Source organism: Benincasa hispida, chromosome 1 (genome assembly GCF_027475165.1).
Source record: "Benincasa hispida cultivar pf3 chromosome 1, pf3_genome.v1.1, whole genome shotgun sequence".
NCBI lineage: Eukaryota > Viridiplantae > Streptophyta > Magnoliopsida > Cucurbitales > Cucurbitaceae > Benincasa > Benincasa hispida.
The window spans coordinates 52,233,312-52,252,185 of record NC_143478.1 but is presented as its reverse complement, the minus strand read 5'-3'; the positions used below and the strand labels follow the sequence as shown (position 1 = coordinate 52,252,185).

The following is an 18,874-nucleotide window of genomic DNA, read 5'->3' as shown; positions in this document are numbered from 1 at the left end:
GAGAGTGTTGAAGTGAAGCGGGGTGAAGAATTTCAGAGGTGAAATGCTTACGAGAGGCGGCTCTTTCTCGCTTGTGAGCATTTTGGTGGCCGCCTAGGGCTTGAGAAGTGTAAAATTTGCGAGGGCAGTAAAGACATGGAAAAATGCGAGGGGAAGTGTATTGAGAGTGAGATTTTCTGGAAGATTTGGAAGAAGAATTAGAAGGAGTAGTGGTTGTTTGGGTAAGGAAGTCGTAAATGGTTGGATCCGCCATTGATGAGGAGCAGCTCTGGAAGGGGAATGAAAATGAAGAAGAAGAAGAAGAAAATAAGCAAAATGAAAGAGGAATAAAATGGGGATATTTATAAGAGAGGAAAAGAGGTGTGGGTGATCAGAGGAATAATATTATCAATGCAATGATTTGTGAATTTAAATTGGACAATATTGCCCTCTCAACAATCAAACTAATTAGTCAACAACTCTCTTCTTCAAACTTCATATAAACTCCTTAGAAAAAGGTAAATAAATAAATAAATAAATAAAAAAGGGTGGGGGTGGGGGTGGGGTACGATAATTGATGAGTAAATGGTAGTATAAAGATTTCAGGGTAAAAATGGAAAAAAAGGAGAGAATATTTATTGTTAAGGAATTGGATAAAAAGGACATGAAGTGGTAGCACTAACCATTCCATCCATTACACACACACACACTTGTGTCGGACATCCACACATCAATTCCCTTTTCTTTTTTTTTTTTTTCTTTTTTAAATATATATTTTATATTTTAACTTCCTCTGCACTGCATGTAATGCAACGTACACTATCTCTCTCTCTCTCTCTCTCTCCCTTTCTTCTCTACAATCTTTATATTAATATATTTCCATATTTCTACCTAATAACTTCTCAAAAGTTTATGTTTTCATTTTCCCTTTTTTATTTCTTCCAAAAAAAAATATCTTCAATTTTAAAATGTTATGCTACCTATTTAATCCTTAATACTCTAAACTTCTGTCCATTTAATAGCCTCTTTAACAACTACCACTGCTCATTCAAACTCTAAAAATCAAATCCTTTCTAAAACCACACTAAAAATTCATTGAAATCGAAAAATGTGGTTCCGTCAGGTTTGAAGATATTTTGAACCAAATTAATTCGGTTTCGTTCGATTTTAATATCGAAAAATTAATTTAAAATCAAACTGAACCATTTTTAACTTATTTATTTATTTATATATTAAAAAAAAGAGTAATACTAAATTTAAAACCGAACTGCACCGAACTGTTTTTTATTTATATATATATATATATATATATATATATATATATAACATAGATTTTTTTAAAATACCAAAACTGAATTTTAAACTAAACCAAATCATATATACGGTTTGGTTTGGTTTTACATATTAGAAAATTAAATTCGGTTTGGTTTGACCACCAAACCGAATCAAACCAAACTATTTCAACTCCTACTAAGAACTTTCAATTTACTTGTTTAAAACTATAACATTTTGATAGTTTATTATATTACACTTAAATTTTAAAACTATTCAAATTTTTTTTAGTGATAGGCAAGAGACTTATAGATTTTTATAAATCTCAAAGTTTGTGAACTATAGATAGATAAAATTTGAAAGTTGAATTATTATTAGATACAAAAATCACAAATTTTAGAATCAATTAAACAAAAATTTGAAAAAATTAATTAAAATATTGAACTTATTAAAACGCAAACTAAAAATTTTAGGAGTAAAGTGATAACTAAACCTCTCTCTCTATATATATATACACGTTAAAAAAAAAGCTATTAGATAAATTAATGACCTATCAGAGCATAAAATTGGAAAGTTCAATAATTTTTTAGATACAAAAAATCACAAATTTTAAAATTTTCATTTTAAAAAGGCTATTAGATAGATTAATGACCTAAAAGTTAGGAACTGGACTTATATATATAATTAGAAGAAAAATTATTTTAAATGACAAGACTACTAAAAATATCTAAAAATAATAGAAAAATATCACAATTTATCTACGATAAATCGCAGTAAATTACGATAGATTATTACCTGTGTCCGATACAGATAGTAGTTTATTACAGATAGACAGTGAAATTTTATTATATTTCTAATATTTTGATTAATTTTTCTGTATTTGAAAACAACAAAAAGAAAAAAGTACAATTTCAATTTATACCCCGAACTTTAGGAGTTTTATTAGTTTAAAAATCAAACTAATAACTATATCAATTTACACCTTTCTTTAGGTTTAGTTTGAAAAATATAAGACAAGACATTTAATTTGTCAATCAAACTTATGTAGGTTTAGAAGTTTAATTGATAAAATAATAAGCCTTACACTATGTGATATTTAAAACATAATGAAAGATTTAAACTGATAAAACTTCAGTTCGTAGTTTTACACTAAGAGACTGTTTGGGGCGTTGAGATGATACAGGATGTGGGAAGTTCTGAAATCTGGAGAGTTCTGATGTCTAAGGAGTTTTGATCGAGTATGAACGATCGGTTCAAGCATAAAGATGATATATGATACACAGAAGGAAAATGACCGTGAAATACGAAACACTAAAATTGATGAGATAGGATAATGGGCCTACAGATGATATAGGATATGAGAATATACTATCTCACGTCGAGTCCCCAAAGAGTATCTAATAGTAATAGTCTTTTTTTTTTTAAAAAAAAAAAATGAATAAAAAAAGAAAAGAAAAATACAAAAGGAAGGTTTTGGTTGGAGTGCCAAAGGGAAATCCGAGTTTTGAGGCAATGAAAGGAATATACAAATGAAAGGTCATGTCGAGTTGACCATTAATCTATATGTAATTCCTATACTCAATACGTAATCTCTTTCCTTTCTTTTCTTTTCCCCTTCTTTTCCATTTCCCCCCTTTTTCATTTTTTCCTTTAATGTCGCTTCCCTTTCACTTTAGTCTTTCTTCACTCACCTTCCAATTAACATCTAAAGTCAATCCATAATTCAATTTATTTTTTTCTTCACTTTCCATCCATTATTTTCACCTACGACTCATCCGAAAATTCGAGTTGGTGAGGTTTGGCTATCCGAATGATCTAAATAGGGTCTTCAACCCAACCCGGATTGGATTGAGTTGTCCGATTTTTTTTCCTTTATTATTGCATTTTTATTAATTTAAAATACTTAAATTTGTGTACAACACATACTATTAATTAAAATTTCACAAAATTTAAATGTTAAATATCAAAATCCAAGATATCTATTACAAACTTAATACAACCACCATAAATAAATATATATATATATTTATATTAATAATATTATTAGAAATTCAGGTTAGATTTGGTTGATCCAAATATTTTTAAAGGACAGACATAATACATAGAGCAATAAGGAAAAAAATCTAAAAATATAGCTTTAAAATATTTATTGCAAATATGGAAGTATTGATCAGTTAACTTTTGAATTTTTCTAATTTTCAATTTTGTCTTCTTTGTTTTGTTGCTATCAGTGGTAACTTTTATTTATTTTTTTTACTTTCATTTCTCCAATTTTTGCTTCCATCTCCTCAATCTCCTCATCTCTCCAAATATTACATAAAACATAAATACTATCAACGATATCCTTTATATTTATAGCAATATAAAATATCATTGACATTAGTTATCAATGATATCCTTTATGACTATCAATATAGAAGGATATCATTCTATATCTATAGACATTAATAAAGACATATAAATACACTACATATACCAACAAACTAATCAAAAGTCTCTGATTATTTATAAACAAGTATAACATGATGTCAAATTCAAACAACAAAAAGTATCACAGCATTACCATGGATAGAAATACATCAACAATAGCTGATTTGACTATCATTGATAGAAACATATCAGCGATAGCCACTGATAGCCCATATCTCAAATTGAAAGCTATAACTCATAGTAGCATTACTAATAACAACTATCAATGATACCAACTGATAGCACATTTCTCGAATTGAAAGTTATCATTGATAGCAACTATCAGTTGCTATCAATAATAGCAGCTATCAGTGATATTCATTGATAGCAACAATAGCACATTTCTTAAATTAAAAGTTACCACTGATAGTAGTATCAGTGATTGCAGTTATCAACACTAGCAACTAATAACACATTTCTCAAATTGAAAGCTATAATTGATAGCAACTATCAGTGATAGCAACTGATAGCACACTTCTCAAATCGAAAAACTACTACTAGTAGGAGCTATCAGTGATAGCTATTAATAGCAGCTATCAATGATAGTCACTGATAGCACATTTCTCAAATTGAAAACTATCACTGATAGCAACTATCGGTGATAATTTTCAATTTGAGAAAACTGAGAAGCAACGTGTAAAATGATGTTTGGGTATGGGTTTTTTGGTTGTTTTATCATTTTTTGTTCTATATATGCAATTATTTTATCCTTATACTACATATTCTATTATTTTGAGCTTGAATTTCATTTATACAACTAGCCCATATTTAAAAATGTAACTAAGACCCAACACACACAAAAAAAAAAAAAAAACATAAAAAATTAAACTCAACCCAAAATTAAAACTAACCCAACCCAATCCTTACAATTTGGGTTAGATAATTCAAATTTGTTCGAATTGTCAAGTCATTTGAACACCCCTAATCCAAAGTCATCTCAGATCGTCTCTCTTTTCTATATGGATCGATGTTCTTGAGCATCAAAGAGCAATGGAATCAAATTTGCACTTTTAAAACACCGTAAGTGGAGTAAAATAGACAGTAACTCCAAACCTTAGGAACCAAAGTGAAACAAATTTTCGTGAGTCAACTAACAATCAAATTAAGCCAACCTTTTAGAATGATTTTCAAAATCTTGGGGGCTAAAATTTATCTTTTTGAAATCTAAATGATCAAATAGACAGTAACTCTAAACTTTAGGAACCAAAAATGTATTTTGTCCGACATTTTATTTCAAAGTTATTCGAAAGAGGCTCCGATCATAATATTGGGCCTTTTGATTGTACATTGAGCTTGGCCCATCCTCATATATTGGACTAAGTCGAGACTATTATGTTAATGGGCATTTTGTGGCCCATCTTCGTATATTGTATGTTATCATTAACTTATAAATAGTTTACTTCTTTCTATTCATAATCATTATGAATAAATATTCATTTTCCTTGGATAAATTACTGATATACCAATATTAGACTTAAAATTAAATTTTGAACAAGTGGTAATATCCTACCGATATAGTTGAAAATATATTTATATTTATAATATATAGGGGTGTACACAGGTTGAAGGATTTTTTGGATCAACCCAAAAATTCAAGTTGCTCAGGCGGGCTACCTAAATGACTTAAGTAAGGTCTCCATCCCAACCCTTAAAATTCAGGTTGGGTTGGGTTCGGTTATCGGATTTTTTTCTTTTCTTTTTTATTAACTTAAAATACTTAAATTTGTGTTCAACACAAACTAATAATTAAAATTTCATAAAAACTCAAATGTTAAATATCAAAATCCAAGATATCTAACATATAAAAACATATATGAATTATAATATTTCTAAGTTAGAATATATATATATATATATATATATATATATATATATATATTAATAATATTAGAAATTCGGGTTGGATTGGGTCAACCCGAATTTTTAAAAATTTAACATGAATCCAGCCCAACCCAAAATAAAACTAACCCAACCCAACCCATGGGTAGTCCAAGTTGTTATCACTTGAACACCCTTATAGTATATATAAAAGCCTCCAAAAGGGAGAAATTTTGTCTTCCAAAAATTTGCCCTTTCCATTGTAAGATAAGTGTCAAATCTACCCTTCCATAAACAAATATAAATAATAAAATAGGATAAAAAATTAGAAATTTATGATGTGGTAATAATACATTTTCAAGTGTTTGATTTAAAAAATAAATCATTTTAAAATAAATTAAAGTGTTTAGCAACATTCAAAATAGCTTTTCAAGTCTATCTTAATAAATTACTATAAAAAATATTTAAATAAAATATATTTTTTTCTTAAATCAATCCAAACAAGTCTTTAAATTTCCACTTGATTATAAATATTCTTTCGGTTTTAAACATTACCCATTATGGATGAATTTTGAGTTGAAATTAGAAAGGTCATAACGTGCTCATTAAGACCGATGAAGTGGGACATCTTATGACTCCTCTTGTTCTCAATTAAATTCAAAGAACAATTACATCGATGGTTGATTAATGAGGATAGGATTTAATAATTAATTGATGTTTAAATTAGAGAAAGCTTTCTATCTTCCTCATTGATAAAATATTTATGTCAAGAAGACGTGAAGACCTGAGAAAAATTCTAATATATATATAGTATTAACGAGTCTTATCTAGATTATTTGGGTCTAAGAATTACATTTGATTATTTGGGTCTAAGAATTACATTTATTTTAAAAAAAATTTCACAAATAGAAAAAATATCACACTATTTACATAAATAACAAAAAAAACTCTTATAGACTTCTATCAACATCTATCAATAATAACTTGTATTTGTTTCTATCATTGATAGTATCGATGATAGACTTTTATCAGTTTTTATCACTGATAGACACTAATAGACTTCTATCAGTTTCTATCACCGATAGATATTGATAGACTTCGTTACACATTGATAACAATGTCCATCACAATTATAACTAAATTTTACTATTTGTGTAAATATTTTCTAGGGTTGGCAACGGGGCCGGGGCGGAGGAGGGTTCCCATCCCCGTTGGGGGATTTTACCCCATCCCCACCCCCATTCCCCACATTTGAAGGTGGGGACGGGGGTAGGGATTCCCCGTCGAGAAAATCCCCATTTTCCTTTATGTTTCCCCATGAGGACTTAAAAAAAAAAAAAAAAAATCCCAGATTCTATTTGGTTTGGGCTTGGACACTTTAATTGGCCTTAGATTGGCCTAAATTAAAAACTATGCTAAATGTAAAAAGTTAAATACCATATATATATATATATTTAAAAACCTAATCGGGGCAAAGTCGAGGGACGAGGCGGGGATACCTTCCCCATCCCTGCCCCGTCCCCAGATCGGAGACCCTATCCCATCTCCGACCAAACCGTGACGGGACAGAACCCCACGTGATGTTTTGTCAACTTTAATATTTTTCCTTATTTTTCTATTTTTGAAAAATCTCCATTTACTTAACATGTCCTCAATAACAACAATATATTATTGTATTAGTGTTTTAGAGTTCATGTGATTAATTTTATTATTTAGTACAAGGTAAGCAAAATTGTGTACAAAAATTAATTTTACTTTCCAATTTCCTAACATGGTAATATTTACGTGTATCGTACATGATTTTTACTAGTATTTTAAAGAAGTATCAATATGCCAGTGTTATATCGATGTTATATTTAAAACTTTATTTAGAATAAATGTCTGATATACTACTAATGCACTAATTATATATTTTAGACTAGTTTTTAATGTGTATTAATATACTATTGATACACTAATATTATACTTTAAATGAATTTTAAATGAGTATTGGTACTAGTAATACACCTAAAATATACTTGGAATTGAAGTTTTGAAAGAGTGTTGATATATTACAGATACATTATTTATATATTTAAATAACATTTTTAATGAGTATTGATATACTATTGATGCACCAATATTATACTTGAAATAAATTTAGAATGAGTGTTGAATTTTTATTCTTACATTAATGATATACTTGAAGTGAAATTTTTTAATAGCTAAACTATTAAAAAATGCTAAACTATTGATGCTAATGTGATACATCAATGTTACATTTTAAATGAATTTCAAATAAATGCTAAACTATTGATACACCATTGTTACTTAACTATTGCATTTTGAATGATTGATGATAAACTATTCGACACACTAAAATATACTTGGAAATATATTTTTGAATACAATTTAAATATTTAAACTATTCATATACAATTTAAATATCAATGTCACATTTGACACTAATATACTTTTAACTTTTTAACAAGTTAGTCCTTGAATTCTCATGCTTTAAAATTTATACCTATTTAATCCCTACATTCTCAATATATATATATATCTATATATAATTCCTATCATAAAAAATGGACAGTTACAAATATAGCAATCAAGTCCAAAGTATTAGCAGATATAGCACAATTGAAAAAGAATTAGTAGATATAGTAAAATTTAGATCTAGCTCTTAGAGTCTATCAGTCACGGGGTCCATCACACTAATAGGAGTCTATCAGTGATAGCATACTGATAGATTTTACTATAGCTGCAATTCTTTAAAGTATACGCTTAGGGTGTGTTTGGAGCAAGAACTATTTTAATACTATAATAAACATCTCTTGCTATAATAAATACTATTTTGTATTCCTCGATTAGCTACAGTGAACATTATTTCAAAACCTTTGCTACACTTTTTACTATTTTACATTAATCATTTTTTGTGCTCTTTGCTTTGATATTTATTGTTTCTTTCTCAAACAATAGTTTACACCTCAAACACATACTATTATAACTCAAACTAAAATAATTTACACCTCAAACACAAACTATCATAACCCAACTATGACAAACTAAGACTATAATAACTAACTCTTTGCCTCAAACGCCCTCTTAGTTATTAACTCTAAGTGCTACCTATTGCAATTACCCTAAAAAAGTTACCATAATTAAGGATCAATGCTTATTAAATAATGATTTTTGCGCGTTTGGAATTGCTTTTGAGAGAGATAGAAGTGATTATAGAAAAACTATAACAGTTTTTTTTCTGTTTGAAAAAATAGATTTGAATAAAATCAGTTAAAATCACTTTTAAAAATACGTCAATTTCACATCTATTTTAAAAGCATTACTGATTTTCATGAGTTGAATGTATCAATTTTTTTTTTTTAAAAAAAGCATATCATATTGATTTTTTTTTAAAATAAAGCTATTTTCTTTAATATTTAAAAATCAATTTATAACAAACAAAATATATAATTCTAAATAATTATTTAAAATTTTAAATTAAAAAAAATATATTTATAAGTTTATTTTAGTTATTATATCTAAAATAATATATTTATTTATTTATTTATTTATCAAATACTATAACCTATTTTTTCAAATTTAAGCAGAATGATTTACTTCATTAATTGCCAATAATTATTTTAAAAAGTGCACAAACCCCAAACTAAGCTATAATCTGTTAGGATATGATCATTAATCAAGATATGGATCTTCCTTCCAAAACAATCTCATAAACTACCCATGTTTTTGAAAAATTTAAAATCCCTTTTATATTCACAAGCACTTTAATTGTGCATTTTATGTTGTTTTTGGTGAGATAGAAGTGATTATTAAAAAAAACAAAAACAAAAATTGTATTTGTTAAAACATATTGAAATTAAATATATTAAAATTATTCTAAAATCAGTTTTTTCATATTCACCTAAAATTAGATACAGTTTTTAATTAATATTTAATTTTCAATTTTATCCCTTTAAATTAAGATGTATATTATACATACCAATCTTCCTCAGCTAATCAAATAAAGCTTCTAATTTTCATAAGTTGAATGCATCCAACAAAATTCATACAATATTGGTTTTGTTTGAAAAAAATAGAGCTATTTCAAACAAAATATATCCTTTTAAACAATTATTTAAAATTATAAATTATATTAAAAAAAAAATTAAAAGAAAAGGCTTAATAATAGGTTTATTTTAGCTATTATGTCTCAAACAAGATACTTTAGTATATTTCTACCAATCAATATAACCTACTATCTTAGGTTTCAAGTTAAAATTTAACAAACACTAATTTACTTCAGTGAAAGAAACATAATTGCTAGCAATCATTTTAAAAGCTAAAACCCCAAACTTAAGCCTAAATTATAGAAAATGCTTTTAAAATTATCCTACAAAGAGAGCCATGACATAAGAGATTTTCATTATTTTAAGCTTTTCCAGTTGAAGTTGTCTGCTTGGAACAATGGCAGAGAAAGTGAGAGGTAAACACTATTTGTTCAACATGGAGGAGATTATATACAGAGAATGATAATGGGAATTGGGTTAAGCCATTTTTTGAGATGGAAATGACAGAAAACACCAAGTTCAATATGTACAGTATTTGATATATGTTAGAAAAGAACAATCTTTACTTTGGCTTCACATTGGGAAGAGGCCGTGTCAGCTGATGCTGAAGTATCTGGGATCTTCTGGAAAATGATATTCCACCTTCAACTGCCATTACACAACATAGAACCAAAAACAAAAACATGAACAAGCAACTTATTAGAAGTCATATTCAAGTCATCAACAGACTAACTTAACCAAGCCAATGAAACAATTGAACATTAGAAGTAGCTTGAACTATACTAACTAATGACTTGTTTTTAGCCTATCATACAAGTAATGAGAAACTTCAGACTTGCCGATTAGGTGGAATCTCTGTGTGTGCGTGCGCGCGCATCGATGATGTGGATAAATGGAGGGGAAATCAAATATGGCTAAGAGTGTCAAGTTTATAGTGAGACTACTGGTTATAACCATTACCTTGCCCTCATCAGAATCTGAATGGCGTTGAGGAAAGACGACCCTCAAGTCGTTGTACAGATAGAATTTTCTTTCGCCATCTATATCCAGGTTAGGCTTGTTTTGTGCAGAGAGGGGATCAGATTTGGATTTCCGAGATGACCTAGAAGATTTTTTTGGAAATGGACATAGGAAACGGAGGTGAAGAGCGTAGCGGAGGGCGCCTGCAGTATTCTCATTGACCTTTGAACAAACGTGCAACAGTTTCTTGTCAGTCACACAGCAATTCTCAACCCAGCAACCATCCTTCTGATCAGACCGATTCTCAACACCTAGAGAAGCAGTATTTGTTTTTTGGTTATCAAAGATTTGCTCTGTTCGGTCCCCATCATCAATGAAATCAACCATATCAGAGCTTTCTCTTCTTCTGTTTTCATTCCCATTTTTCAAACCGTCCCCTTTATGTCCAGTATTAATTCCATTGCTCTCTGTTATGTTCTTGCTAACCACGTTATGATTGCCTCTTTGGGAAGCTAAAATCGCATTGTCTGCCATTTTATTGTCGTGGTCGACCTTCCCTTCTCTCGATTGCATAGAAGCTGCATTGGATGAACCTAGAGTAACCTTCTGGCGCAGGAATGTCTAATTTTCGGAATACAAAAAACACAAACAAACATGTTCATCTGAAAAAGTCAGTCCAATATAAAATTACAGGGCGTTAATATGATAAATAGAAATTTGAAGTAGCATCAAGGTAATTCACCACCTTAGTGCCAGCTGGCATGTCACTCAAATCATAATTGCAGAGAAAAGTGTGCAGGGGAGTCTTCTCAGGATTGCTGAGAACCTGAGAAAAGAAAATACGTCGAACAAATAAATACAAGATAATTCTCTAATCACATATGCTCATATAATTGCTCTATAGAATGCATAATGTGCCAAACCAGCCCAACCAACACAACAATGCATTCGATTCAGATATTCCATCAATCAAGCACAGAATAAAGAGAAATGAACCACTGAAAGTTATTACAGTGGCCAAAAACACAATGGAAAAATGAGAACTCATAAAACAGATCTAGTTTCTCCTAATCACCTTAGCTTGGAGGATGGGCCCTCCTTATATCATTTTAAAGTTTATTTTAAATTCACCGATTGATCCAAAAGTTTAAGCTTATGTTTGAAGGTAAATTTAATATTATATCATCCAACACTTCCCCTCACTTGTGGGCTTGAAATATATAGAAGATCCAATAATTGGAAAGCAGTATTAACCGAGGAGAAAATAATATTGTAGAAGTTTGAACATAGGACCTCCTGGACCACCTACTTTGATACCATGTTAAATTACCAATTGACCAAAAAGCTTAAGCTTATGGGTGAAGGTCCATTGAATATTATATCATTCAACAGTTTCAATCAACCCATGAAAGCATACAATTCAATTAGTATCTCACAACAGATAAGTACTCCAATGCAAACTTATTTCATCCTTCCTTACAGTGATAAGTGAATCCTGATGTAACAAAAAAAACAAATACACCCAAAACATCAGTCACTATACAAGACAAGATAAATGACAACAATCCTTGACAAGATAAAGTAATGAGCCAAAGTTCTTAACACAGATATCGGTGAACTACACCTTTAAGTGATAACATAACAAATTAGATGTTGTACGGATCAGAGAGAGAATTATGAGCAGAAGACTGATCCAACAAGATGTACATGGAAAAAGCATATATATACACACACATATTAGATATATAGATAGATAACTAATTTTCAGATAAATAATTATTCTAGACACTACAAAATAATACAAATCTTCGACTAAGTTGACACATCATTAAAACCCTCCATATTAGAAGGATAATACACAAAGTAACCTTCAAAATTTAACATAATAATCATTAATATCACAAATGACTGAAAACAAGAAAATAATTGCTCAACATATAAAATGTTGTCCTAATTAGTTGTAGTCCTTAAACCGTGCAACTTTAAAATGAACTAATCACTTACAATGGCACATATATATACAGAAACATCCCCTGAAATGGAAGACAAAAGGTGCAATGCCATCATCTCATATAAATCCTTCTAGAGTAATCACATCAAAAGAGACGAAGAAACCCACCAGTTGTACACGCCCTTTGATAGGAACTCGAAGGCGACTCTTCACCATTTGCGACTCATCATTATTTGAAACCTGTTTGGATTTCTGAGCTCTATACTTGTTTAGTAGGGAATTTTTTGCAAGATCGATAGATGCATAATATAGCAAGTAGCGATCTCCATCCACGCTTGCTACTGAAAATGGCAGCTTCTGAGACTGTGGTGAGAAGTTCCCTCCAGTAATGCTTAGTACAGCTAGAAAACCATCAATTTTCTGTACATAAAATACATAAGTAACAAGTAATCAAGTTAGGAACGTGGCAAAGTAAATCCTTCTATATCAATTCAGGACTTGCATTGTGTAGCAAAATACTAACCTGACATAGTTTGCCAGATAAGAATCGACCGGATAATAATGACTCCTCAAATGAACCAACCAACGATCTCCTAACGGGAAGTCCACTCAAACTTCTAACAAAGCGCATGCTCTGGGAAGTAGGGACTGAATCCTGAGACATAATCCAACGTGCGCTCTTGGAGCTTTCCAAGGAGGACGGCCGAAACTCTTTCTCCAAAATAACATCATCAAATGATTTGATTTCCTCTTCATCAGAGGCAAATAAAATATGTGAGTCTGAACCTCCAATTGATTTTTCTATATCGCCAAGAAATGAATGATAACCAACATTCTCTTTCTTGATGTTTCTGCATCTTGCAGCATTTTTCATTCTCTCAGAAATCTTTGGACCAAGAGGTGACAGAGAAAGTGGTACCACAGACACCATCTCAGGAGATAGACTTTCAGAATCCACATGGGTTCTTACTCGACTCAACTTACTGAGTTCATCATGTCCTGGACAAGATAATATCTCATCCTGAATAATGGATTTCTTGTTTTCTAGCAGAGGACTATCACTTAAAACAATTGATTTCACAACATCACTGTCAAACACCACTTCTTTCCGTTCCAATAAACCTGCTAGAGATCGGGTTCGCAAGGTAAAGTCATTTTTGCTTCCAACATGGGCTTTCTTAAAATCATGGGGTGCAGAAGTTCTTAAATTTTCAGATATAGAGGTATCAGTTTTTCTGCCACCAATGTCCAAAAGATCACCCTTAAACTGGTCTGGAAAAAGCATGCTACTCAATGGAGACAACAACCGCTTTCTGACTGCTGAACCACTGGATTCAGATTCATTAATCCTAATATCGACTAAGTTTTCTTCACTTCTAGAACTAGTTTCCCCTGACACAAATCCCACTATCCTAGAAACAGGCTTATGGTTCTCTCGTCCACATTTAGAGTTAAACCAGCAACCATCATCCATAGAGCCAATTTTTGGACCTTGATAATTGGAGGAAGCATTTTCCAATCCCCCACCAACCTTAGCCAAGTTTTCACAAAAATTTGGAAGCTCCATATAGAGGTTTCTCTCAGAATCTCCAGAGGAAGAGTATGGTGAACTACCAGCACACCTGCTTAAGCCTCCATTACAGATTCCAGCCAAATTGCAAGAACTCACATCATTAAAACGTGGAGGGCTCTGCAGAAACATGCTCAATGAACCTGCTGGTACCTCCTCAGTTGTTCCACTGGTGGGAACTTGCGGTAACCCCATGATCGATCTTTCCAGAGACTAATTTGTATATTTCAAATAGGATTTCACTCAGGTTCCTTCTCTTTTTTCGGTTACATATATAATTTTCTCCCTTTGAGAGAGCCTTGAGTTTCCCTTTGATGCTGTTGGATATCAGATACCTGCCTCTCTACCAAGGTTTCTAATGGACAATCATCTACCTTAAAACACTACAGTTTTAAATGCTTAACTACCTATGCTTACTTGTACCCTGATGAAAGAAGAAAAATCAAACGATTGCAATTCCAAAATCTAAATATAAGCCAATGCTATGTATCTTCCAAAAGTAACCATGATTTAGCCATACCCTCTTCCATGTCCATGGAGTTTGTCAAAAAGAAAATCAAGCATATGTGGGATAACCAAAGTTCATAATGAACAAGCTTCTTCCGACATCCATTCAAAGGAACATCCAAAGACATACAATTCGTCATTGCCGAAGGAGTAAGTGCACACCCCTGAAAATAATATGAACCATGATTAGTCCCTTTGCCAAAATCAATTACATTCACTTTACCCTTGCATTTCTAAATGCATGGTACGGATCCAATTCCATCAAAATATTATAAAGCAGCACAACTTCTCTATAATTAATGGTTATATAACTTATAAGATGATCATTGATGGGCTTCATTATTCATCATATGATCTACTGGAGTTGCAACTTACACATCCCAATCAATCCATATGGATGAATGTTATACAAAATGCAGAATCCGCCATAGATGAACACAATGGAAGAAACAAGGATGGAAAGCAAAAAGAAAAGAGTACAGATTCTTCAAATTCACAACCCCTCCATTGCAGGAAAACAAAGCATTTCGTGGGTAAAGATCTACATGAGATTGTCTATCTCGAAAATAAAACACCAACCGAAAAAGCAGAATCCAACTTCCAAAACGTCAAACAGGAAGATGACTCAAAAAAGGAGAAGTTACTTGTACGATACCCATAACCCATAACCCATTCAACGCAAATGCATTACATTTTGATGTGGGTCACCATCCAGAACAAGCAACTGGAGTTCTTAATCATTCATTGATATGTTATCTCTCTCTCTCTATTTCTATGTTCCTCTTTTGAAGTTATTTGTTTGTTCAGTGATTAAGAAGAAGAAAAGAAAGCTAAAAAAGAAGGCATGAAAGAGATTTCCGTTAAACTAAAAAAAAAAAAGTCTAAAACCACAGCTCGTCCAGCAGCACACAGAAATGAGCAAACAACAACAGAAAACAGAGTTATTGGAAGCTCGATCACCATAAATCATGAAGAGAAACAATGGGTTTACGTTTGAGTGAGTGAAAAATTGAAAGAAAGAAACATCCGGGTTAAAGGACGCACCAAATAAGCCGTCGGGTGAAAGAATCCGGGAGAAAAACCATATCGGAACACAACCCAGATCGAGAATCGGAATAATTGAAGGATTAAAGAGATGAAAATAGAGAGAAAATGAAAGAGGGAAAAGGGAAGAGGGTGGTTTCTTCTCCTTTTGGTTGGTCCGCAGAAAGAGAGAGAAATTGAAATTGAAATGGAAATGGAAGAGATGAAAGAAGAAATGGGTAATGAAAATTGAAATGGGATAATGGGAAAATGGGTACAGAGCGAAAAGGAAAATGGGTTTAATCTTATTATTATTCTGTCTCCCATGTCTATTGTTTATAAACCCAAAATACAATAACACCATCCTCATCTCATCAAAATCAACCATCATCGTCCAACATCCAATTCCAAACTTTGCCACCGCCATTTCTTAGACTCTCTTTTTATTGCAAATCTCATTTCTTTATTATTATTATTTTTTTTTTTATCTTTCTCCTTTTTTTTATTTCAATTTTAAATTTTATTTTAGTTAATATATTTTGAGTTTCCTTCCAAGTTTAAATTTATTTTTATCTACTTTCGATAAATTTTTAAAATTAGTCTTTTAAAGTTATGTTTTTAATCAAAATTAAAGAGACGAAGATGAATTCTAATAAAGAAATGATCTTTGCACTTAGTCCTAAAATAGACAACTCAAGAGATGACATGCATAGAAATCTCGCATTAGTACTACTCGGTCCTATACACTTTGAAGCTTTTAAGTTAGTATTAAGTTCAAGCTTGTATTGAAGTAATCTGAAGGGGAGTGACTTGTCGTTTTTTCATAAGGAGAGTGGGTCTTAGAACTTCTCTGCCATATTCGACTATCCATATTTTGATGGCTAGGAGATTCTCTATCAATATTATCTCCACATTTAGTTGATCATCTATTTGCCGAACTTATATCATTAATCGAGCTTACATATCATTATAGTGTATCTTAACATGCTAGGGGTTAGGGGCGAAAACTTGTCCTCTAATGATTGGAATGTGTAGCAAGACATAAACTTCACAACAATTATTTTCTTGTGACAAAAGATAAAACATTAAGGGACTGTTTAGGGGCCCAACATGAGATGAGATATCCCCACATCCTATATCATCTTAGTGTTTGGATACTCATTATCTTATCTCACCGATTTTAATTGTTTGTGGGCCCATTTTCGAAACACAATTTGTATCTCACCGTCATTTTCCTTCCGTGTATTGTATATCATCTCAATGCTTGAATATGCTCGATCATACTCGATCATAACTCTTCATACATCAGAACTCTCCGGACATCAGAAGTACTCACATCCTATATTATCTCAACGCCCAAACAACCCCTAATATGTATCCAAAATTTTGTTAGAGGATAATTTTTTTTTAACAAAAAAAAAAAAAAAAGGTTAAGACCAAATTTAGACATGTAAAAAATATATGACTAAAATAGAAAGAAACTTACTAAAATAGTATTTTAACTTTTATTTTCTCTTTTTAGTTGGTTATATGGTAAAATAAACAACTCAATAAAATATTATATTTAAAAGAATTTTTTTTTTAATTCAAATCTCTAACATTGTTATTGGAGCAAAATTCAAAGCTCTCATATGTTGGATTCAAACATGATGTGATAGTGCTTTTAACCCTTTTTGTATATAAGTATGACCAAAGTAATTCTTTTTAAACATATTAAATAAGTAAGTTGATTTTTCTTTTTAAGATAAGAGTTAAAAAGATTCAAATCACTGATATTTTTATCCTATATGCTAATGAAGCTATACACGTTTTGGGATAATTTGAATCTTTTTAAAATATTACTTACTAAAAAATAACAATCATGTAATATAAAAAATGGATGAACTAAAAAATTTGATTAAATATGAAATTAATACACGATTGGCCTTTATAAAGTTATATACTAATAAACTAATTTAAATATTTTAAAATTTCTATAATCTCTTTTCTCCCTACATTATCTTCTACACATTTTTTTCGAGAAAAATAAAATCCTAGATATTTCAATTGACAAATAAAATAAAGATAAATATATCAAGATAGATGATGGTCTAAAATAAATCCAAACAAATAATTTTGATTTAAACACTTTTGATAAGTCTATTACAATAAAAACAATCATATGTTTGACAACTTTTTCTTTTAAGTGTTTATTTTATATAAATTTGATTTGTTTGTTATATATTAAAATTGATGTTATTAACATCAAATTACTATAAAGAATGAGAATAAAATAATATGAACTAATAATTTAATATAACAATCGTTGGAGTTGGTGGAGGTGTTGGCCGATTTGGCCGCCGGTGCATGATGGTCGGAGGTGCCCAACAGCGGAGGTTCCTAGAGTTTCCCAATAGCTGAGGTGACTGCAGTTGTCGGAATTGGCTATCCGAGTTTTCCAATTGCGATGGTCGTGCGAAGTTGGTGGTCCGTGGTGGTGATCGGCAGAGGGCAATAGTAGCCACAATAATATAGTGGAAGTTTGGTAGATGTCTTTTAGGGTGCCTTGATAATTTTAGTGTTATTTATCATAAACTAACTTGTTTTATAAACTCTTTTTTTTTTTTTCAAAATACATTTTGAATGATTTCTAAATACTTGAATTTTTTTTTTCAAAATGATTTATTTTTTTTAAAGTAAATAGTTTAAAATATATTCTAAACACGCATCAATTTAGTTGATGATAAACATTTTTTCTTTAGTGCAAAACATATAAGAATAAGAATACAAATTTGAAATTAATCATAATCTGTAGGTCGATGACTCGATCTTTCTTTTTAACATTATGTAGAATGGGAGAACTGAACTTCTAATTTCGAGCTTGATAGAATAAATACTATATCAATTAAGCTACGCTCATTTTGACTATATTCTTAATTATTATATGAATTTATAATAGAACAATATGGTTTGATTACTATATAAAATTATTTGTACAAGTTTTTTTTTTTTTTTTTAAAGTTTGCCCAAGATAGGTCAGATGTAAGAAATTAAATAGTTACATTATGAAAATAAAATTATATAATAAGATAGATTTGATTGGGCATCGGTGCTATTAGTATTTTTTTTTAATACAAAGTTTCAATTTACCATTTACAATATTAGTATTAGACCACATACGTATTTTTATTTTTAAACAACTTGAGTGAGTTATTTGAAGGAAAAATTCCTATAAATAGACAAATCTAAAAAATATTTATATTTTATAGCAAAAGGTTTCGAAGTATTCTGTACTTT

The 18,874-nt window shown here is 30.5% G+C and overlaps 1 protein-coding gene across 1 annotated transcript; it reads right to left on the bottom strand.

The window, feature by feature from the left end:
- Positions 1-9,925: 9,925 nt before the first annotated feature.
- Positions 9,926-15,947, bottom strand: LOC120069685 (meiosis chromosome segregation family protein). Its single transcript, XM_039021466.2, has 6 exons — positions 15,620-15,947; positions 13,022-14,739; positions 12,667-12,918; positions 11,293-11,373; positions 10,548-11,168; positions 9,926-10,235 (listed from the first exon to the last, which is right to left on the bottom strand). The coding sequence occupies exons 2-6, from the start codon at positions 14,261-14,263 to the stop codon at positions 10,182-10,184; spliced, it is 2,250 nt and encodes a 749-aa protein (XP_038877394.1). The 5' UTR covers positions 14,264-14,739; positions 15,620-15,947; the 3' UTR covers positions 9,926-10,181.
- Positions 15,948-18,874: the final 2,927 nt, after the last annotated feature.

What these genes read in the sequence shown, in the direction of transcription:
- LOC120069685 (XM_039021466.2), bottom strand. Translation starts at nt 14,263, where the DNA reads ATGGGGTTACCGCAAGTTCCCACCAGTGGAACAACTGAGGAGGTACCA. An exon ending in TATCTGGCAAACTATGTCAG is followed by an intron (nt 12,919 to 13,021) that starts GTTAGTATTTTG and finishes TTTTATGTACAG; the next exon opens with AAAATTGATGGTTTTCTAGC. An exon ending in CAGATTCTGATGAGGGCAAG is followed by an intron (nt 10,236 to 10,547) that starts GTAATGGTTATA and finishes GTGTAATGGCAG; the next exon opens with TTGAAGGTGGAATATCATTT.